General features: G+C 42.7%; 1 protein-coding gene across 10 annotated transcripts in view; it reads left to right on the forward strand.

Annotated features, from left to right (window-relative positions):
* The window catches only part of UPF3A (UPF3A regulator of nonsense mediated mRNA decay), a 35,391-nt gene that overhangs the window by 6,819 nt on the left and 4,457 nt on the right, over nt 1–24,115 (forward strand). For 2 of the 10 annotated variants that reach the window (XR_012080153.1, XR_012080154.1), the window contains exons 6-13: nt 720–775; nt 865–1,023; nt 6,277–6,437; nt 8,170–8,443; nt 13,428–13,683; nt 14,993–15,108; nt 15,912–16,063; nt 16,379–16,503. Coding sequence is in view for 3 of the 10 variants with exons in the window: in XM_072976624.1 (XP_072832725.1) it covers nt 720–775; nt 865–1,023; nt 6,277–6,437; nt 8,170–8,443; nt 13,428–13,580 (803 nt within the window). In the remaining 7 variants the exon portion in view is untranslated. Of the gene's footprint in view, nt 1–719; nt 776–864; nt 1,024–6,276; nt 6,438–8,169; nt 8,444–13,427; nt 14,497–14,992; nt 15,109–15,911; nt 16,064–16,378; nt 16,504–19,855; nt 19,905–20,113; nt 23,800–24,115 lie in introns of those variants that run through there. The other 8 variants (XR_012080155.1, XR_012080157.1, XR_012080156.1 and 5 more) reach the window with 7 other exon arrangements.

Raw genomic sequence — 24,115 nt, forward strand, 5'->3', positions numbered from 1 at the left:
GTCTCAGCCCTGCCCTTGGTGGGCAAGGCCAGAACTTCCACAGTGCAGAGCAGAGTCTGCACGGATTTCCAGCAGCCCCCCTCCCCCTGCCCCCAACGGATACCAAAGTCTGTGGGCGCTTCAGTCCTCTCTAAAACACGGTGCTGTGCATGCATGTGGCCTACCTACACCCTCCCGGGTATTTCCAGTCGTCTTGAGGTGACTTATAGTACTTGATTTGCTGTGAGTGCTATGAAAATAGTTGCCACTCAGTGGCAAATTCAAAGTTTTGCCTTAGAGAACTTTCTGGACTTTTCCCCCCAAATAGTTTTGATCCACAGTTGGTTGAACCTGTGGATGTTGAACCTGCAGGTACGGAGGGCTGACTGTGTCTACAAATGTTATGTGCTGATTTAAATTATCAGCAAAAATGTTAAGATAGTCATAACATTTGGGAAGTTTAATGTATTGTACTCATTTTGCTTTTATACCATATTTGTAATATAGAAGATTCCCTGAAGAGTCTGGAATTAAATGCCTAGCATGTGTAAAATTGTCAGTACCTCCAAATTATTTGACTTTATAGTGATGAAATAAGAACTCCCTCAAATATAGTATACGTTCATGTATATTTTAATTCCTCTAATTATTTTAAAGATTGAATTGAAAGCAAGTATTTAAAATAAAGGAAAGAAATCTTTTTTTAGGGGTAATACCACATTGCAATTTTTGTGTTTCAGCTAGAAGAACCACGCCCCTTTTGGAATATATTAAAAACAGAAGATTAGAGAAGCAGGTAGGTCTGGCCTCTTACCTGATGAACAGCGTTCCTGTCACTGTCACGTCCCTGCAGACAGTTTATGCACGTACTTCCCACATCTCTAGAGAATTCGAGAAGAAAAGCGAGAAGAACGGAGGAGGAGGGAGTTGGAAAAGAAGCGCTTACGGGAAGAAGAGAGGAAGAGGAGGAGAGAGGAGGAAAGATGTAAGAGAAAAGCGGCAGACAGGCCAAAAAGAAGTGCGGAGAAAGAAGTAAGGATTCAGGTAATTCTGAGGAGATGTTTCGTTTCCTTTTTCCAAACGTAGTTCTACCTTTTAGGTATTTTATCTCTTTAGAACTTTAAGAACATTTTCAATGAGTGTAGTCTTTAACTGTCAGAGTTCTTTTCTCACACTGTGTTCCCCGAGCCCCCGGGGTTCCTTGGGCGTGCTGTGCTGGGAGGACCACGTAGGTGGGTGGGGAAGGGGACCGGCCTCCTGGGGAGACAGAAGCACGGCACCCAGAGGAGCCCCACATTTGAATGTCATAGGTTGGGCTTCTGCTTATATTTGCCTTTGAAGGAGGATTTCTTGACTGAAAAACTGCGTATTTGAAACCCGCTGGCTTTGTGTTCACTGCCCTTCCTACATGAAGCCTGACTCACAGAACCGGGTTGTCCCATTTCTCTTGTGGCAGCAACGGCTTCTGCCCCCATCGCCCGGCTTCTCCCGTGGCTGATGCACTCGCCCAGGAGCGTGGCTTAGTGCTGAGAGGGAGCTTTCCTCTGTGTAAAATTTACTGTCCGTGTTGGGGCCGGCCTCGCCTTCTCAGTGCTCCGCTCAGGTGACTTAAACTGAGCCCGGATTGTAGCCTAATGTGAATCTTACCCATTCCATGAAGGGTTTACGGTGCCTTTTAGGGATTCATTAAAATCATATAATATAAATTGAAAAATATGAAAGGTCAGGACTTGGAGGAGCAGAGGTAGCCAGGGAAGGATGGGAAAGAGGCCGCAAACACCTAACTGAGCTGCTGGTCAGTGTCTGATGTGCTTGGCAGTCAAAACCAGAAAAGCTGATCAGAAACAGTTTCCATTATCCATGCAGAGGAAACATGCCGGTTCTTCAAGGGAAGCAAAGCCTTTTCTAGACTTTGACTTCTAAAACAATTTCCCGCATAGGTGGTCATGTGGGGTTCACTAGCAATGGAGGGAACAATGTCTCAACAACATTCCTATGAAACACACAACTACTTGTATCCGTCAGGACTGGTGGTTATGCTGCAGTAACAGTCTCAAAATCTCATTGGTTTCACATAACTCAGGTTCTGTTCTGGGCCACGTTGCTGTCGACCGTGCATTGCCCAGCACGGCCACTCAGTGACCCAAGCTGACGGAGGCACCATCTGGCATCGGCTTCCACAGTCTTAGTGACGGGGGAAGGGGATGCGTAACACAGCACATTGCACGCTAGTTCCTAAACCTTCCGCATGGAAGTGACATCCATCCTACCTGCTCAGACTTCACCTGCCAAAACATGGTGCACATCCCCAGCTAATCTCAAGTGGGGACAGAGGACGTGCCAGAGGAAAACCTGAAGTATTTATGAACAGCAGTAATGAGTGACATTATTTCTGAAGACTGTTTCTTGAAATGTCTCTCTTAAGTTTAAGGACGTTGCTGAAAAACTCAGCTTGATGAAGGTGCGGGCCAGGCCATGTTGCTCACGCACGTTTGTGGCAAAGATGAAACCCCAGTGTGCAAAGATGAGTAGGGAGCCGTTTGCCCCACAAGAAATCATCCCAAGTCATTTCTTTCATCTTGGCTTTGAGAATTGGACACAGATCTATGTAGTTTTAAAGTCTCATAATCTGATAATAACATTGATGAAGTAGAGGAAGCCAGCAACAGTATTCAGTGAAGATCACCTTCCCCACATCTGCCAGAACATGGACCGGGAGCAGGCCAGGCCGGGGTCCCTCAGGAAGTAACTCGGAGAGGGTATTTTCTGCTTGTCCGTGTGGCCTAAGCGAGCACACACGACTCTTCATAACGAAAGTGTAGCAGACGTACTTGCTGTGACAAATGCAAGTAGTCTCAGCAGTGTGAACTAACAGCCCTGGAAGGATGACTAGTCAAATGAAACCTTCATGTTATGGGGAAGGTCTTTGTCACCGTAGAAAGGCCGCTCTGTCATGACCTGCGAGGAAGTAGGTACACGTTTAATGCAGATTTTATGGTCACGGGTGTGCCAATATTGTGTAACCTTTTCCTTTACTTTCCTCAGCAAAGAATGATAGCTAGTCTAAGGCTGTGTATTCTCAGAAGCACTTTTGTCAACAGCTATTAGAGTTTTTCAGGAAGAGTCATTGAAACTTGTAGCCCACAATTTTCACTATAATTTTAAGACGAAATATTTGGAGTATAGCATTTTACTTTTACATTTTTGAGTATGGAATTAGCATCCAAAATAAGCCAAAGAAATAAACACAAATTTAGGTGGGGATATAGCTCAAGTAGTAGAGCACATGCTTAGCATGCATGAGGCCCTGGGTTCAATCCTCTGTACCTCCTCTAAAAATAAATAATAAAACCTAATTATCTCTCCCTGCCAAAAAATAAAATAAAATAATAATAATAAAAAATTTTAAGTCAGTGAAAGTAACTGTAGGACTCTTCATCTAGAAAAAAAGAAAACAAAACATGGGCACAGTGAGAGAAAGGCTTAGTCTTATTCCAATCTGGTAAAAAAGAATCCTGGTGGTAGGTTAGACCTGTGACATGAGCCGTCCACAGCTCTGTCCTCCTCAGTGTGTGGTCTGACCTGACCGTATGTGTCTGACTCCAGGCGTAGCCTTTATTGAGCATCTGTGCTCAATTTGGGTGTCTCTGACCTATGATTCTTCTGGAGAATTCTAATTTAAAGAAGAGAACTTGAAAAATAAAATCTGCAAAGAAATGCCGAAAGAATTTGTATTAATACCCTGAAAGTAATGAGGCAGAGAGAGGCTCTCGTGGCTGTTTTTAACAGTAAAGAAAAATATGATTTAGGGAGAGCAACTCAGCATTTTATTTCCTCCAAGGACTTGAAAACTAAGCAGTGAGCTCAAGTTGAGGTAGGTCAGGTTAGCACAGTTACAAACAAGATCCTGAGTACATAACTGTAGGCTATAAATAGCATTATCCCAGACAATTGTGTGATCTCTTTCACGAAGCTCTTTAAAAGCAGATGCCTGTGGAACAAGTAGAACTGAGGGCTGGGCAGGGCTCCCTGGATGTGGCCCTGGCTTCTGCCTCCCCTGTGTCCTGTCCCTCTCTCCTCCCCTTTCCACAGGGAGCTTTTCTCCCCAGACTCACGCCTTCTCATCTGTGGCTCCTGTTCACCATCTGGTCCCTGTTCACATCTTACCTGCAGAGATGCCATTCCTGACCCCCTTGAGAAACCGTTCCTCCTCCTCCCCGTACCGCACATCTCACTGTCCTTTTATTCTGTTTTATTGTGTGTTTGTAGCATTCATACCACCTGAGATTGTCTTGTTCACTCTTTTCTGTTTCTGTCACTGTGTACACCAGTCTTCCACCCCCATGGCCACCACTGCCTCAGCTAGAATGTTAAATGTAAGTTCCTTAATTGTGGGCACTTGTCTCTTATTCCCAACTGTATCCTTAGCACCTGATACAGGGTCTTTTTCCCAATGTATGGCACACAGCTCCTAAAACCCTTGTCTCTGGAGTGACAGGAGTGTCTGTATGCTAATGAGCTGACCAATGTCTGGGGCCCTGGATGGCTTCAGGATGGGGCTTAAGAAAGACCAAGGCATGATTAGAGGACTGGAACTTTTAGCCCCACTCCCCGACCTCCAGAAGGGGAGAGGGATGGAGGTTGAGTTCAGTCACCAGTGATTTAGTCAGTGAGCCCTGTGTAATGGAGTCTCTGAAAGTCCCCTAAGTGTGGGGTTTGGAGAGCACCCAAGCTTGTGAGCACGTGCATCTGGCTGCCAAGAAGGCGGATCCCAGGTGCGCATGGAAGCCTCAGACCTCTCCCTGCTGCTGTGCCCTCGCATCTCTCCCATCTAGCTGTCCCTGCACTGTACCATTTATAACAAACCACTCATAGTGAGTGACACACTTTCCGCAGTTCCGTGAGTCACTCTCATTCAGAACCCCCCTGAGCTTATAGCCAGTCCATCAGTAGTGCTGGTCCCAGACAACCTGGGACTTAAACTGGCCTCTGAAGTGGGGACAGTCTCGTGGGATCTGACATTAATTGCAGGTAGATGGTGTCAGGACTGCGGTGAACCATGGGATACCCAGCCTGTGTTGGAGAAGTGGTGTGGTAGGGGGGTCTAACCCTAACCTTTGGTTCCAGAAATACTGTGAGTAAAAACGGTTCATAGGTGCACAAAACCGTCTGTTGGGTGGATGGAGGTGTATGCTGTTGCCCCTCCCTGCGGTTTGCATTTATTACCAGCATATATTGCTTTTTTAAGTAAAAAAAATATAGAGTGTTATCTGAAAGGAAGTGTTAGAATTCGCAGATCCCACGCAGGCAGAGTAAGAGCATATGTGCAGGTGACGGTGTTGACCTCTCATGAGAAGCACCTTTCTGCATTTTGCCTGTCAGCCCATGTTTCATTCTTAAAGGAACTAGTTTAGTCTAAATGTATCTGTGTATACTTTTGCTGTGCTGCAATACAGAATATGTCTAGGGAGAACAGAATTCCTGTAAGCAGACCTTCCGTTCATTTTCTACAAACTGATTTCTCCCTGCAGTACTTAAATTTCAGTGTAAGAACAGGGAGGGAGGCCAGTTTCATACCAAATTAAATGGATCCTAGCAACCTCTGAGTCTCTCTCCAGAAAGAGAACAGTGTTTGAAAACTCTAAACTAGTCTCAAAGTCATCAATATAAAGCAGTCTTTTTAAAAATAAAAAAAGGTCTTTTCCTTATTACGAAAGTGATACGTCTTCATTTTAGAAAAACTAAAACCTGTAGATGACGGAAAATCATTTCAGTTCTGCCAACTAAAAATGATCACTGTTAACACAGTGTTGCAAGCCTTTTAGACATTTTTCTGTGTGTGTGAATCAACATATAGCTAGAAGTCATTCTGCTTTGTAACATTCTTTTATTCGTTAGTATAAGTAAGTTTTCATCACAGTAACTATCCTAAATTGTTTTTATAGCTACAAAGTATTTCATTGACTGAATGTTCCCCTGTGTATTTTACCAAAAACCCATTCAGTGGGCCTTTAGCTTACTCTTTTTGCTGTTCAAACATTTGGACTCAGTATTGTTGTGTATTTTAAATTATTTATTAAATAACTTCTTTTATGATAAACTTAAAAAAAATTGGTTTTTTTTTTTTTAATTTACTTTCTGTGGGTAGGTAATTGGGTTTCCTTTTTTTGGATGGAGGTACTGGGGCTTGAACCCAGGACCTCATGCGTGCTAGGCATTCAGTCTACCACTGAGCTACACCCTACCCTCCATGATACGCTCTTAAAGTGATATTTTACTAACATTATAATTTTTCAGCTTCTCAAGAAACCAGAAAAGGGGGAAGAACCAAGCACTGAGAAAGCAAAAGAAAGAGGAGAGGAAACTGACCCTGGAGATGGGAAACGGGAACTGTGTCCCAGCCATGCAGGCGTGAAGTCTGTGCCCTTGGAGAGCTCACGGGAGGAGCTCAGGGAAAAGTGAGCCTGTGCTTCTGTTTCTTTGACCATGTTGCTTGTCTGAGGTGGCCTTTGGGTCACGGTCGTGTTTCCTTTGCCAGTGCAAGTACTTACACATCACAGTATGCTTGGAATTCAGGAATTTTGCCAGGATATGCTTGTCCACATTGTTATCCCTCCTTGGTCAAGTGGGTACTTGGTGAACCCATTCGGTTTGCCTTCAGAAGGGGCATGTCCTTGTGTTATCTCCTTAACTGTCCTCTCCTGCCTCTTCTCTTGGGCCCCTGTCACTGCACTTCTGGGTTTCAAGATCTTCCCAATCTCTCTTCCTTTGGGATTTTTATCAGTTTGTAATTTTCCTCTCTGTTTTGAGATACTTTGCCCACTTGATCTTCCAGACCTCCTTCAATTTATCTACAGAATTACAGATTTGAAAACCCAGTCTTTTAGGTGCTGGGAGTCTTTTGTGATACAGAAATAGAACCCTAAGTACTGTCATTCCTTTGCTGGAGTGGGCAACCCTCCGTCCCACCACGGGATCTGACCAGCAGCTGTGGGTACTGGTGTTCTGCTAGCCCCCCTCCGCCAGCGGGGGTCCTCTGTCTGCTCATGATGAGCAGCTGGTGAGAGGAGCTCAGGCAGCGTTCTCTGGGACGGGACGTGGCAGTCTCTGAGCGGGGCCAAAGACCAGCCAGGGGCTTGGCAGAAGGGAGCCCCTGCCTCCTGCCCTGTGTCCTCAGGGTTTGATCCCCTCCCACAGTCGGGTGCCACATGCAGCTGGACTGCTGCTTCCCCTGACCAGGGGCTCTTACCCATGGGCTGGACCTGGACGCCTGCAGAGCTTCCTGGAGCCCAGGGCCCCTCTGCTCACAGAGTGTCTGGAAGTAGGTTTGAGTTTGGAGGGAGCAGGGCGAGGTCATGGGATTAGGCTGCTGTTTGTCCAGAATCAATATAATCTGAATGGTTTCTTACTGCCTTCCTTGTACAGAGTTGTGATAAAGTTTTTATCCTCTTTTGGGGGGTTCTGGTTAATTGGTTTGTTTATAAAATTAATTCATGTGTGACTATCAAATCTGTGATCTTTTAACGCTCTGGTTTATGTTACAGGCATTTCTGTTACTATTGCTTGTGACACAGAATGCCCTTGTCATGTTTCTTGCACAGATTTGTGCTTTTCTGGTAGATCTTTCTGTTCCTGTCTGCTCTGCTGCCTTTGTGTGCGGGGAGCCAGACAGTGTGTGAGGTTCGTGGAGAGAAAGACTTTAAGAACCAGATGAGCTAAGTAGCCACTTACTTACTCTCTATTCATTTAACAGTTTGATACAGCATACGTTAATCTTCAGTTAACTTTAGCTCTGCTTGGAGCAGAAACGCAGCTGTAGATACCGGCTCTGTGTCATGATGGATGTGTATCTGGGCTCCCAGGAAAGTCCCTTGACCACTGTTAATCTCATTTCAGAAAAGGGGAGGTTGTATTTACTGAGAATAATAAAAATATGTGTACATGGTATCTTCCCATAGTGCCTGTTACATATGTGTCACTCAGGTATAACAGCAAATATAGTTATTACTGTTGTTTATTCATCTCTTCAAAAGTTTCTTATTGAATACCTGTCATGTGCAAACTTGGCACCACGGGGATGAGCAGACCTACGTATTCCTGGCCTGTTTTTGACCTTCCAGTCTGAAAGGGAGGACGGGTAACTGACAAGCAGTTTGCAAGAGGTTGCTGATCATTTGTGTTTAATCACAGGTCACAAAACGACAGTGATAAAGAGCAAAGGGATGCAGAAAGAAGATGCCGGGAACAAGAACTTGAAGCACAGAGACACCACCTGGACGACAGCAGGAAGCAGAGAGCTCACTGCGAGCTGGACAGGCTTTCAGGAAGAGGCAATGAAGAGACGAAGTCAGGGAAAGGCTTCGCCCCAGACAGAGGGAGGGCAGGGAGCCAGGACTGGGGCGCCCCCATGGAGCAGAGGAGTGAGGACTGGCTGGTGGCCAGAAAGGAGCGCATGGGAAACAAGGTTCTTTCACTCACTTGGGATAACCTCTCACTTCATTTCCATCTGCTGAAAATATAAACTGCTTCTGCAGGCTTCCTGCTGCTTTTCCAAACAGAAATTCTTTTATTAACCAAACGAGGGAAGTCTGCGTGGTGTCTTGAGGTGCAGGGTGCACACTTGACAGTGAGGGTCCACCCTGGAAAAGAATGTGTATTCTGGGGTTTTTGGATGCAGTCCTGTAGGTATAAATTAAGTCCAGTTGGTCTATTGTGTCATTTAGTATCTCTGTTGCCTTTTGGTTTTCTTTCTGTATGATCTGTCTGTTGATGTCAGTGGGCTAAAGTTTCATTATTGTCTGCTTCTCCCATTATGTCAGTCTTTATTTTATATATTTAGGTGCTCCTGTATTGGGTGCATACACCAATGGGTATAACACCTTCTTCTTGCATTGATCCCTTTATCATTATATAATGCCCTTCTTTTTCTTTATGGCCTTTGTTTTAAAGTCTGTTTTATGTGATATGAGCACTGCTACCCCTGCTTTCCTGGCATTTCCATTTGCATGAAATATCTTTTTCATCCTCTCACTTTGTCTGTGTTTTGCCCTGAAGTAAGTCTCTTGTAGGCAGCATGTTGTAGGTTCTTATTTTCTTATCCAGTCTTCCACTCAGTGTCTTTTCATTGGAGCATTTGGTCTGTTAACACTTAAAGTAATTGTTGATAGGTGTATACTTAATTGCCATTTTAGTCATTTTTCAGTTGTTTTTGTAGTTCTTTGTTCATCTCTTCCCTGTTGTTTTTCTTTTTTGGTGTGACGATTTTCCTTTTTGGTATGCTTGAGTTCCTTTCTTTTTGGTTTTTGTGACTCTGTTGTGTATTTTTGATTGGCGGTTACCATGGAGTTCAAGAATGTCACAGAACTGTACCTACTTTCTTTGAAATTAAATTTGAGTGATACTCATTCAAATTTAAACACATTCTGAAATAGCTACATTTTTGATATCCCTCTCCCGTACGTTTTGTGATTTAGATGTCCTACTTTATATTTCCATGCATATTCTTTTACTGTTAATTGTAGTTGTAATCGTTTTTCACAGGTTTTTTTTTATTGTTTTTTTAATCTACGTGCTGGTTTATTTAAGTGATTTTCAGCCTTTCCTGTTGTGACTTTCCCTTTCCTATAGATTCTTTCTTCTTTTCTATTTACAGAAGACCCTTCAGTGTTTCTTTTTAGGTTAAGAATTGCTGAATTCTTTTCATTTTTCCTCGCCTGAGAAATTCTTTGTATCTCCTTCTGTTGTACATGATGATGTTGCTGGTAGGGTATCCTAGGTTGCAGGTGTTTTCCTTTCAGAACTTGGAATATATCATGCTACTCCATTCTGGCTGCAGAGTTTCTCTAGAGGAATCAGCTGATAGCCTCAGGGGGGTCCCTGTAACTGACTCTTGCTGCCTTTAGAATTCTCTCTTTATCTTTATCTTTTGCCATTTTAATTATGACAAGTCTTGGTGTGGGTCTCTGGGTTTATCTTGTTTGGGATTCTGTGCTTACTGTACATGGATATCTGTTTCCTTCTCTAGGTTAGGGTAGTTTTCAGCCATAATTTCTTCAAATACATTTTCATTTTCCTTCTCTCTTCTCCTTCTGGAATCCCTATTATACACAGGTTGGTACATTTTACATTATCCCATAGATTTCGGATGTTGCTTTCATTTCTTTCCTTTGTTTTTCTGTCAGCTGTTCCGATAGCGTGATTTTTATTATTCTCTCTTCCAGGTCATTGATTTGTTCTTCTGTGTCACTTAGTCCACTGTTAATTGCTTCTAGATTGTTTTTTATCCCAGCAGTTGAACTATTTTTGATTGGTTCATCTTTATAGTTTCTAGTTCCTTTTTACAGTGATCTGCATTTCTATCAATAATCTTTCTTAATTCAGTTAGCATTTTTACTACTTCCTTTTTGAACTTGGAGTCTAGTCGGTTAGTAGACTGAGCTTTGTTTCATTATTTGTTCTTTCAGGGGATTTCTCTTGTTCTTTTAATTGGGAGTGGTTCCTCTGCCTTTTTATTTTACTTTCTCTGTCTCTGTGAATTTAGGAGAAACAGTTGTCTACTGTGGTCTTAATAGTGTGTTTTTATGTATAAACTCTGTATGTCCAGTGTTTTTGGCGTAAGGGCTGGTTTGGTATGGAAGCCTTGTCTTTCCTCAGGGTGTGCTGGCAATTATCCCCTTGATAGGAGGTGTGGTTGGTGTTGGAGTATCTAGACCCTATGTGGGGTATGAGTGGGGGCTTCCTGTCAGGGGTGAGGTCTGTTCCCCAGTTGTTGGAGTAGAAGCCATGAGGGTTGGGTTCAGTAAAGCTTCATTGCCCTTGAGTGTGTGTCCTGCCCCAAAGGAGGTGACTGCTAAAGCAAATGTGGCCCGTGCAGTCACAGAAGACATACGTGCTGATTGTGTGGGCATCTGTGGTTCCCCTCAGAAGCAGCCCAGAGTTGCATCCCTTTCTCTGTTGTGTTTGCCCCAGATCTCATGCAAGGCTGTGGAGTAGGCCGTGGGGCTGGGGGTCAGGGCAGTGTGGCTGCAGGAATTGAGGTGACTGTGCTGCTGCCTGGGGTCTGGGCTGCCTCTGTGGCAGACTCTCCCAGGACCCTCTGTCCCAGATCCAACACTAAGTTGTGCTCTGGAGTGGGCGGAGCTGAGGGCTCTTGCTGGAGACAACCGCTGTGTACTCCTGCACATGCCAACAGTGGCCTTTGCCACCTCACCTGTACCACAGCCCCACGCCCTGCTCTGTCTCTGCACTGCTAGACTGAGTCTCTGCCCAGATCTCACACCAGGCTGTGGTGTGGAGTGAGCAGGCCAGGATGTTTGCCCCAAGTGCAGTGAGGTGGCAGCCGCCAGTGCAAGACTCTCTTTCCACCCTGATTGTCAGCACACTTGTGCTCCTAACAAGTGGAGTCTGAGCTTCTCCAGCCCTTCTCTGTCTCAGCAGATTTCCCAGCAGGCAAGGGAGTCCATCTCCTCCAAGCAGAACCCTGGGACTGGGATGCCCAGGTTGTGGCTGGACCTGCTTGCTCCCCAGGATGAGGGACCACCCATGCGGATCTTCACCTCCTTACAGTCCCCAGCAGGGACACGGGCCCCCACAGATGCCTTTTTCCCATCCTGCCCAGTTACATGGAGATCTTTCTTGCAGCTTTCGTTGCGTAGGAGATCTGCTGCTAGTCTCCAGCTAGTTTTCTGTGAGAATTGTTCCACATGTAGATTTATTTTTGATGTGTTTGCTGGGGGAGGTGAGCTCTATGTCCTCCCCTTCTCCATCCTGATCCCCCCAAAAGTGTTCTGATTGTTCTTGGATATTCGAAAAGCTCATAAACACTATAGGTTTGCTCTACACAAACAGCATGGAATTGGGATTGTGTACTTAACTTAGCCCAACAGACAGCTTTTTCTTTCAGAGGCTTGAGGTTAAGTTTTATTCAGGTCACATTGTCGCAGAGAAGTACTGTAACTGGGGTCGTCTCCCTGCCAGGCCCCGGCCCCTGCCCCAGTGCTGGTCACGAGCTGCAGGGCACACCCACCTCCCAGCCCGCCCGTGACTCTGGTGGCCACCTCTGCTCTGCCTCCATGGTTTTGTCTTTTCAGGGAGCTCTGTGATGGGGAGCATGTGTGTGGCCTCTGAGACTGGCTTTTCCACTTGGCACAACTCCCTGCAGATCCGTCCAGGGTGTGGTGGGTGTCAGTGATGTTGGTTTTAAAGTGTCCCCAGTGAAGGCGAGGCAGGACTCCAGACAGCAGGGTCTTCTCATCGTCACCCTTGACTGGCCACGCCTGTTTTACTCAAAGGGTCTGTAGGTACCTTAACCTCAGGTACCAGGTACAGCCATGGGGCTTTCTGGTGGGGTTTGTTCACACGAACGCTTGTGTTTAACTGCCTTTTTGTTTAACAGCAGTGAGTGGTGTGGGTATTTGCACACGTTTGTGTGTAATAGCTCCTTTCTTACGAGGCTCGGCAAGTGATGGTGCTCTTTCAGGATCTCTCTGTGCACATGTTACTTGGGAGAGCAGAGCCCCAGGCAGAGGTGGTGTGTGGAGCCTGCCTCTCGGGCCACACAGGAGTTCAGATCCATGGGGACTGCCAAGCCCTTTCCCACTCTTTTCCTTTCTCAGCCTGGCCAAGGAGAAGAGTGTTTCGATAAGCCCCATGGTGGTGATGTGAGGCCTCCACACACAGCCCAAGGGTGGGCCCTGGAGAAACCCAGCCCAGGACATGCCCACCTGACTCACGCTGTCCTGGGCCCCCAGGAGGCCATGGAGGCTGTGGGGCTGCTCTGCTCCCTCAGGGCTGGAAGCTCTGCTAAGCTGGGTCAGCTGCCCCCTCTCTCGGCCGTAGGGCTGGGTCCACGCTGAGCCAGCTGGCTTCCTCTCATTCCCTGAACAGTTTAGTTTCATTTCAGATATTTAATCCCACCATCTCTAAGAGTTTAGTATGATGACTGGTTAGGTTTATTTTCTGTAAAGGTAACAGTTCAGGAATAAGCTACACAGAAATTGCTTATTACAAATGTTAATGACTGCTTAGTTAGTAGCTCTAAAACGCCATCTCTCTGAGGGGCCACACCTCATTTTGTTTCAGACTTCGCATCCTCCCTGGTGAATTTGAGGGGCTGAGATATGTGTGTGTTGGAGTTTTCATCTCTCAAAATGGGAGGGGAATGCCATGATTGTATTAATTGTATAGGGTGTTCTAGGTTTTAACAGTAACTTACCCAGATACTAATTTTACCTGCTTTCAATTTATTTTAAATATTAACTGTCTTCCTTTTCATGGCTTTTTTGGTCTCAAAATGCCTGATTTCTGAGATAATATGTGAAAAGAGCTGGTTTTTAGCTGCAAGACTGATTTTCTTTAGATAATTAGGATTATCAGGTCTTAGAAATAGAACTGTGTCCCTTCCTATGTTTCTGGCCCTTGGAAAAGTAACACACCTTCTTTCCTGGCAGGACCGGCCAGCGGTGCAGCTGTACCAGTCCAGAGCGTGTGTCCGAGCCCGCGAGTGTGATGGAAGACCCCTCGAGGAGGGCCATGTCAGGAAGAGGGGTGAGGTGGAAGATTCCACAGAGGCTGGACCCCAGAAGAGCGAAGGGGCAGACTGAGCAACGTGCGCATTTGTGACGGTGGTGAGATCCCTTCGGCATTCTGTGGATTCGAGGAGGCATTTTGGAAGTGTATAAATTAGCCCTGAATAAAGCGAGCAAGGTGAATTTACCCCTTATAAAGAAATGAGAAACCAGAACTATTAATGTGGCTTAGAAACCATTCTTAAGGAGCGATCTTTTAAAAATTTGAATAGTTTACATAGATTTTACCGTTTTTAGTACAGACTAGTATATATAATACAACTAATACAGGAAAAAAAACCTCCTTTAGGAAGCAGAAAAGTATGACTAAAACAGGGAAGAAGACTAGTATCTAAAGCACCTTAAACATAACTTGGACTTTGCGTTTCACACATTCGTAAGCAAGGGTTCTGTTGGGGTCTGTATCTCATCGTGCTTTTTGTTGGTTTTCTGTGAGCTGTGGTTTCTGGAAAGTGAGCAGCTGTCATTCCGCTATAGCCGTTGTGCCCCATCCCCCCTGCGCACCTCTGTCATGGCCCCTGACAGCATAGTGTTGTAACCCCTGTGATGGGAACTCTTAAGTGCAGCATCTGTGGGTTTCCTCTTTGCAGTCTGAGGCAGTTTATTTTAAAATAGTAATGTAGCTTTCTGCAACTGTGCATTTCATAGTACTTTTTCCTTCTAGTGAATATTTTAAATGTTCATGTGTTTTTGGTGCTATGCCAGTTTATTAAATAAAAATTTTAGTTACTATGAATGTGAACTCCAGTTATGGTACCTTTCCTACATAGAATTGTATGTAACAAAATACCGCTTTTTAAAAATGTAGCTTCAATCATCTGACTATTTTGCTGGTTATGTCTACTCCTTATAAAATATAAAATGTTTACCAAAAACTGACTTATTTATTATTAAAAAACATCTATGACTGTTGGACATACAGTCAGTTTCATGCATTGCTGTGCCCTTGCTCTGACTTCTGAGCCCCAAAAATTTGGTGGGGGAGGGGAGAGAAGAACTTACTGTGGAACCAGGGAGGTCCAGCTGACCCAGCCACACCAACTCTGGCTGAAAGGGGATAGATGATAAATATTTGAGACTTTGCAGGCTGCATGGTCTCTGTCACAGCTACTGAACTCTGCCATTGTAGTGAGAAAGCAGCCTTATAATACATTTACAGTAGTAAATGAATGAGCAGGGCTGTGTTACAATAAAACTTTATTCATAAAAACAAGCAGCAGACCATATTTGGCCTGTGTAACAAACCATAGGTTGTTAGTGTTCATTTTCAAAATTAATGGTTTAAAACAACAGTTGTCATACTTTTTGGTCTTAGGAACTCTTTACATTCTTAAAAATTATTGACGACCCCAAATGACTTTTTGTTTATAACTAGGTTATATCTATTGATGTTATAGTATTCACAATTAAAACAAAATGTTTTAAAGCTCAAGAATCCATAAACCCGTGGTCCATTTGGCTGTCAAAGTAGTAACATCACCACACAGCATGTAGCCTCTGGAAAACTCCACTGTACACTCATGAGATGCTCATAATGAAAAAGGTGAGTAATGTCTTAGCCTTAATGAGTAATTACACCTGGGGAATATGTTCCAAAAAAGAGAACAAGATAAATATCCAGAAACTGATCTTAATGAAATAGAGATAAGTGAATTAACTGCTAGAGTTCAAAATAACAGTCACAAAGGTACTCACTGAGGTCAGGAGAGCATTGCATGAAGTATGAATTTCAACAAAGAAAGAAAATATTAAAAAGTACCAAATAGAAATCATAGAGCTGAAGAATACAATAACTAAACTGAAAAATTCAGTAGATGGTCAACAGCAGACTAAATCAGCTGGAGGGAAGGATCAGCAAGCTCAAAGGCAGGGCAGTAGAATTCATCCAATTAGAGAAGCAAAAAGAAGAAGAATGAAAAAGAGTAAAGATAGCTTTAGAGACTTATAGGACACCAGCAAACAGACCAATATATGCATTACAGAGGTCCCAGAAGGACAGAGAGGGAAAGGGGTAAAAGCCTTATTCCAAAAATAATAATAACGAAACATAACCCGTAGAAAGAAACAGACACCCAGATACAGGAAGCCTAAGGAGTACCAATTAAGATGGATCCAAAGAGACCCACACTGAGACATAATTATATTGTCAAAAGTTGAAGACTGATTCTTAAGAACAGAAATAGAAAAGCAACTTGTTATGTACAAGGGAACCCCCACAAGACTGTCAGTGGATTTTTCAGCACAAACTTTACAGGTCAGAAGGGAGTGAGATGTTATAATTAACAAGGTGGGGGGTGGGGGGATACACAAACCAAGAATACTCTACTCAGAAAATTTGTCCTTCAGAACTGAAGAAGATAGAAGAAGTTTTCCAAACAGACAGATGCTGAAGGAGCTCACCACCCCTAGACCAGCCTTAGAAGAAGTGTTAATGGAAGTTCTTCAAGCTGAAACAAAAGGCCACTGATTCCTAACAGAAAAGCAATTCACTGGTAAAGGTAAATATATAGTTAAATTCAGCATATCCTAATATTGTAATAGTGGTGGGATAATGACTTGTAACTCTAGTACAAAGGTTAAAAGACAAAGGTATTAAAATAACTGTAACTACAATAATTTGTTAATGGATATATAATATCAATAGATGTAAATAAATGTAAATTGTGATATCAAGAACAAAATATGGGAGGGGAGAGTGTAAAAAATGTAGAGCTTTTATATGCATTCTAAGTTAAGTTATCAGCTAAAAGTAAACTGTTTTAAGATGTTTTATGTACGCCTCATGGTAACCACAAGGCAAAAATTTATCACAGATGCACAAAAAATACACGGAAAGGAATCAAAGCATACCACTAAAGAAAATAATCAAATCTGAAAGGAAAAGAGCAAAAGAGGAAGAAAGGAACTTCAAAACAGTCAGAAAACAATTAACAAAATTGTAAGTCTGTATCAATAATTACTTTAAGTGTAAATGAACTAAATTCTCCATTCTAAAGATGAAGTGGCTCTTTTATTCAATACAGTATTGGAAATCCTAGCCACAGAAATCAGAAAATAAAAAGAAATAAAAGGAATTCAAATTGGAAAGGAAGAAGTAAAACTGTCACTGTTTGCAGATGGCATGATATTATACATAGAAAATCCTAAAGATGCTACCAGAAAATTACTAGAGCTCATCAATGAATTTGGTAAAGTTGCTGAATACAAAATTAGTATACAGAAATCTGTGCATTTCTATACACTAACAATAAACGATGAGAAAGAGAAATTAAGGAAACAATCCCACTTACCCTTACATCCAAAAGAATAAAATACCTAGTAATAAACCTACCTAAGGAGGTAAAAGACCCATACTCAGAAAACTTTGACACTGATGAAAGAAATTGAAGATGACACAAACATGTGGAAAGATATACTATGTTCATGGGTTGGAAGAATTAATATTGTTAAAGTGACCATACTACCCAAGGCAATCTACAGATCCAGTGCAATCTCTATCAAAAAACCAAGGGCATTTTTCACAGAACTAAGACAAATGATTTTAAAATTTGAATAGCCAAAATAATCTTGAGAAAGAAGAATAGAGCTGGAGGAATCATGCTCCCTGACTGCAGACAATACTGCAGAACTACAGTAATCAAAACAGTATGGTACTGGCACAGAAACAGACCCATGGATCAATGAAACAGGATAGAGAGCCCAGAAATAAACCCACACACTTACGGTCAATAATCTACAACAAAAGAGACAAGAATATACAGGGGAGAAAAGAGAGTCTCTTCAGTAAGTGATGCTGGGAAAACTGGACAGATACATGTAAACCATGACATTAGAACATTTTCATAAATTTTAATACATGAAAACGTAAGACTAGAAACCCTAAGACTCCTAGAAGAAAAATAGGCAGAACACTCTTTGACATAAATTTTAGCGATATTTTTTGGATTTGTCTCCTAAAGCAAAGGAAATAAAAGCAAAACTAAACAAATGGTACCTAATTAAACTTAAAAATGTTTTTGCACAGAAAAGAAACCATTGACAAAAGGAAAAGACAAGAGTAAGAGAAAATATTTGCAAACAATGTGACTGACAAGGGGTTTATATCCAAAATATACAGAAAGTTCATATAACTCAACTTAAAAAAAAACAAAACAAAACAAAACGAAAGCCTCACTCTAAAAATGGGCAGATGACTTGGACAGACATTTTTCCAAAGAGGACATTCAGATGGTCAATAGGCACATGAAAAGATGCTCAACATTGTTAATAATCAGAGAAATGCAAATTAAAACCACAATGCGGTATTACCTCGCACCTGTCAGAATGGCACAAATAGCAAATGTTGGCAAGGATGTGAAGAAAAGGGAACCCTCATACACTGTTGACTGGAATGTAAATTTCTGCAGCCACTGTGGAAAACAGTATGGAGTTTCCTCAAAATGCTAAAAATAGAACTACCATATGGCCCAGCAATTCCACTTCTGGCTGTGTATCAACAAAAACAAAAACACTAATTTGAAAGGATATATGCACCCCAATGTTCACAGCAGTGTTATTTACAATTGCCAAGAAATGGAAGCAACCAAAGTGTCCATCAACAGAAGAATGGATAAAGAAGATGTGGTGTATATACACAATGGAATACTACTCAGCCATAAGAAAGAATGAAATTTTGCCATTTGAAACAACATGGACGGACTTGGAGGGGATTATGCGAAATGAAGTAAGTCAGACAGAGAAAGACAAATACCGTATGATATCACTTCTATGTGGAATCAAAAAAATACAACAAACTAGTGAATACAACAAAAAAGAAACAGATTCACAGAGAACAAACTAGTAGTTATCGGTGGAGAGGGGTGAAGTGGGGAGGGGCAAGATAGGGATGGGGATTAAGAGATACAAGTTATTATATATAAAATAAATATGCTACAAGGATGTATTATATGACACAGGAATATAGCTAGCAAATATAGTCAGTATTTTGTAGTAACTATAAATGGACTATAACCTTTAAAAATTGTGAATCACTATGTTGTACACCTGTAACTTATATAATATTGTACATCAACTATACTTCAATTTAAAAAAAAAACAAAGAGTGGCTGAATGGATAAAAAAGGAAAAGATCCATCTCTATGCTGTTCTTTTTGTAAAATTAGCTTTATTATTTATAGACTTTTGGTAGGGGGAGGTAATTAGGCTTATTTATTTATTTTAATGGAGGTACTGGGGATTGAACCAGGACCTTGTGTATGTTAGGCATGTGCTCTACCATTGAGCTACACCCTCCCCCTCTATGCTGTTCTAAAGAGACTCATTTCAGCTTTAAGTGAGGGCATGAATAAGACATTCCATGCAAATGGAAACCAAAAGAAAGCAGGGGTAGCTATGCTTATGACAAAAAGATACTAAGCCAAAAACTGCAGTAAGACAAAGGACGTCATTATACAGGCGTAAGGGGGTTAATTCATCAAGAATTAACAATTGTAAATATTTATGCACCCTACATTGGAGCACATAAGATATATAAAGCAAATATTAACAGATATGAAGGGAGGAATCGACAGCAATGAAGTAATAGCAGGGGACTTTAAGGCCCACTTTCAACAATGGACAATCATCCAGACAGAGGATCAATAAGGAAACACTGGACTTAACCTACACATTAGACCAGATGGACCAAACAGGCATGTACACACTGTACCAACCAATAGCAGCAGAACATACATTCTCAAGTGCACGTGAAACATTCTCCAAGACAGAGCAAATGTTTGGTCACAGAACAAATCAATAAATTTGAGAAAACTGAAATCGTGTCAAGCAACTCTTCCAACCACAATGGAATGAAACTAGAAACAATTAGAAGAAAACAGGAAAGTTCACAAACGTGGAGCATCACACAACATCAAACATGCTTCTGAAAAACCAATGGGTCAAATAAATCAGAAGGGCAATCAAAAAAATAGCTGAGACAAATGAAAATGGAAAGCTGGCATTCCAAAATTTGTGAGATGCGGCAAAAGCAGTTCTAAGAAGGAATTTTACAGTGATAAACGCCTACATTAAGAAAAAAGAGGGGAGAGGGTATAACTCATGGGTAGAGTGCATGCTTAGGGTTAGTATGCATGAGGTCCTGGATTCAATCCCCAGTGCCTCTATTAAGTAAGTAAGTAAGTAAGTAAATGAATAAGCAAGCAAATGAATAAACAAGCAAATCCCTAACCCTACCCCCCAAATCCAAAGTAAGAAAAAACCAAAATTAATTTTTTAAAGTATTTTACAAATAGGAAAAAGAAGTATCTCAAAAACAACCTCACTTTGCAACTCAAGGAACGAGATGGAAAAAGAACAACAAACAGCCCAGAGCTAGCAGAAGGCAAGCGGTAACACGGATCAGAGCACAGGAAAGGAAGTGCAGACGAGGAGCACACTCGTCTATTTAAAGAGCCAGGGAACTAAGTGCTGAGGTTTAAAAGAGAAACGAAATTGATAACCCTGTAGATAAAGCCTCTATCTAATACATCTGCCCACTATGTCTGTTTCAGGGAGAGTCTGCTGAACTTTCTTCCTGTGAACAGGCCCACTTTCCTGTTTCTTTGTGTACCTTTTGTCGCTGTTATTGAACACTGGACATTTGAGTGTGCTGATGTGTAACTCTGGAAATCAGATTCTCCCTCTTCCTCAGATTTCTCCAATATTTGTTTTATTGGTTATATGTTTATTTACTTAACTGCTGTAGACTGCCTCTGTGCCAAGGATCAGTCTGAGGTGTAAACAATGTCTTTTTATGTCTCTTTTGAGCCTTCCCTTGGGCAAACAGTCACTTTCTGATTTTCCCTGTACATGCAGTAGTCTTTTAATGTCCTAGTCTTTAACGTCCGGTTCTCCAAAGGAGAAAAACAAAGAATGAAGTGTATGCGGGGTTTTTTTGGTGAGGGCGGGGAAGTCCTGGCCCTTTGAATCAACAGAAAGTCACTTTAGCTGGAGGGGAGGTGCAAAAAGAATGGTTGCCTGTCTCTGTCTGCACTTCTGTAATCTAAAGCAGCAACTAGAAAGCAAAGCACAGATCCTCTGTATTTGCAAGACAGGGTCCTTTTCACCCACACTAGCTCCTGCAAGTTGTGTGCATCATGCTCACGTGGCTGTGAGTGGGGGACAAGTAGCTGCTACTCTGTGAAGAGCCAAAATTGACCAAAATTAACTGCAACTTACTCTCCAATTCTTCCCCTGAAAGTTGAAGATTTTAACAGATTTGAGTCCCGAAACAGTGTTATCAGATTCTGCCAGTTCAGTTGCTGTCGTGGTGGGGAGACAGGCTCCTGGTGCTCCTGTTCTGCCATCTTCCCAGAACTCCTTTTGCCTGATGGCTCTGCATTTACATTTTTCCTAGATTGAGGCAATTCTAGAGGCTTTCTACTGGCCTTTTCACAGTAATAGCCCTCATCTCACAGGTCGGGAATCGACATGTGGATGCTGCCTGTGTCTACTCTAATTTTGCATTCTGGAACTGAGGAAATAACCACAGGATGGTTTGGGGACCCACTGGACCCACTGTGAGGTGGTTTTGAGCTGAACCTTTGTTGATTATCTGACCTCTGTAAGCCCCTACTCTGACCAGAGGGCCACAGTCACACTTGGTGTCTCCTGGAATCAAGTGTCATTTCAGAGCCACTGTCCAGGAATTCCTGAAGGGTCGGTTATTTCCTTTTCCCCAATGCAGTCACCCTGGTACCTTTGGGGAAGGTTGGGGTAAAAGTTAACAGTATACATTCCTGGTAGTGTACTGGGGTCCTTGCTCTAGGGGACCCAGTCGCCCTTTCATTCAAGGGATTCCAGGTCCATAAACAAGCTCATCTCGGAAATGATTGAGGGGCCATGACTCTGTTTTTATAATTCAAGTTGGAATTTGGGTCACTTGACCTAGAACTCTTCCATTTATATGAATCAAGTAACAATTCAGTAGACTCCCTACCCATTTCATCTAATCCCCCTTGTGGCCCATGGCAAGCATCTGCAAGAGACTGGCTGGTGTTAGAAGCAAAAAGTTAATTGACAGTGTGCTCAAAACAACTAAGCAACTAACTGATCAGGATCAAAGGTGTTGAAATGTCATATTTTACTCCAACGGTATTTTCAGTTTTAGGATTGAGTGTAGCATCCAGTCTGGGGTATTTGTAACCAAAAAAAAAAGTAGCATTCCTGCACTGAATTGATGCTAATTTAGGTCCAAACCAGTCCTATAGGTTCCCCCCTCCCCCAATTTACAAAATAAAAAGTCATCTTGCAAGAGTAGCCTTTGCAAGTGGAGAGAACCGTGCCTGGCTTAATAAGGGTAGAACTTAAACAGGATAAACAGACCAAGAATTGTGAGATGGGCTGAGAAGTTTACTGAAAAAGGTATGCTTTGCCAACAGAAGACCTTAAGCAACTGTACCTTAAGGGGTCGTTCTGTTTAACAAATGTAACATAAAGTCAGTGTTGTGGAGACCTTATTTTGGTGTGTAAGGGGTGGGTTGGGGTTGACACTGGAGGCCCCGGACTAAGCAGTCTTCTGCACCAGTGATGAGGGCCTAGAGCAGTATGGTAGCAGCAGCAGATAAGTTGGCAAAGAAACCCCAGCTGGCTTGCTATAGGCTAAGCAGAGTGATGAAAACCCCAATTTTCAAGTGCGGGTGTGGTAGGCAAGTCCCAACTGCCAGAAACTGTGACTGTGGAGGTTTACATCTCAGAGGAGATTTAAGGATGCTAATTAGCTGACTTTAAAACAGGGAGATCCTGTTAGGTTATCTGGGTGGCCCAATGTAATCACAAGGGTCTTAAGTGTGTGAGGGAGGGAAACACGTGACACCAGAAGCAGAGTCTAAGACGCACTGTGCGAGCTCACAGATGCAGAAGCGGAACCATGAGGAAAGCATGCAGGTGGTCTCTAGAAGCTGGAAAAGAGAAGGGAATGGATTCTCTACTGGAGCCTCCAGGAAAGGATGGAGCCCTGCTGACACCTTGACATTAGCCCAGAGAACTTTGTAACTGTAAGAAAACAAATCTGCGTGGTTTGAAGCCACATTTCATGCAGTGTGTCACGGCAGTGGGAAAGAAATACAAAAATAGCTAGACTGAGAAAGGAGACACTTTTGGGTTGTTGTTAATTTAAGGATGCAATTCCACTTAAAGGGACACCCCTCTTCATTTTGATGCTTGCAGATCAGATTTGATAAGCATCATCTTCATCCAAGACAAAGCTATAGAACCCACACCAATATTAAAAACAAAAGCAGGATCAGCTACAGACACATCACGAGTCATGTAGTCAAATTAATGAAAACTAAATTGGCCACCTAGGATATAATGGCATCAAGACCAGTAATGTTGCCAAAGATGGTACAATAACTTTTACTCCCTTTCATATTATGTGAAATCATTGGAGACTTCACTAAAAAGTCCATTACATAGAAAATTAAGAAAATGTAAAGGCACAGAGTGGGTCACACTGATCAGTGATGGATGCTACTGTGAACGAGGCAGTTGTCAGAGGTGAACAGAAGTTCTCCAGCTTGCCCCTGACCTGAGAGGGAAACGGAGAAACAAGCGGGGAGCCATGAACAAGTGGTTCAGCAAGTACAGTTGAGGCCTCCTTGCCACAGCTGCTCACGCACCACCACCTATGCTAGCAGTATACCCTCTCACTTGTGACAGTATCATGAGAAAACATCAGCTGGCAAGTTGTGGGATCCAGCTGGCTTCCCCTTGAGTAATTTAGGAAGGATTCTGTAAGCTTGCATCAAAAAGCGTGAAGACCTAAGAAGCCGTTGCATGTCGTCACATGCTCTAACAGTTGGTCTGAGACTGCAGGCTTCTAAAGGATTTCGGGGCGCCACAGGCCCCTTGTCTTTCGGTTCATAATTTTAATCAAGTCAGTATACAAGAAACAGACAGCTGTGTCCAAGATACCTTATCTGTCCTACTGTTTGGCATCACACCTAGCAGGAAACCCCAGAACTGGAAGCTCGTCCTCAAGGTACCCAGTGTAACCAACAATCCCACCAACCACTCACACGCTTGCCCTCCCAGACCATGCTCACCAGTGACAGGTCTGAAGGTTGTAGGGCCTTCCTAGTACGACCTAAGTCTTCCCAAGGTGCGTATTCTTTTGGATGCTGTGAAAAAATGGGAACAAATGTCTTGTTCCCAAATGTCTGGGAACAGCTCAATAAAAGCCAGTATCTCAATTGTGGCCAAATATCAGAATCCTTATGGCACTAAAAACGTCACATTGTTTAAATGAGGTAGTCAGGACTAACCACCACCAAGATTAAACACCCTTTGATACGCTGATATGAATTGATGAGGTGTTCCATAAGGAGTACCTAATGTAGTCAGCCCTCTGTATTCTTGGTTTCCACATTCCTGGATTCAAGAACCATGAATCAAAAATACTAGAAAAAAATTTCCATAAAGTTCCAAAAAACAAAACTTGATTTTGCCACCATGCCAGCAACTGTTTACATAGCATTTACACTGTATCAAGCATTGTAAGTAATCTAGAGATG

This window comes from Vicugna pacos, chromosome 14, assembly GCF_048564905.1.
Source record: "Vicugna pacos chromosome 14, VicPac4, whole genome shotgun sequence".
Taxonomy (NCBI): Eukaryota; Metazoa; Chordata; class Mammalia; order Artiodactyla; family Camelidae; genus Vicugna; species Vicugna pacos.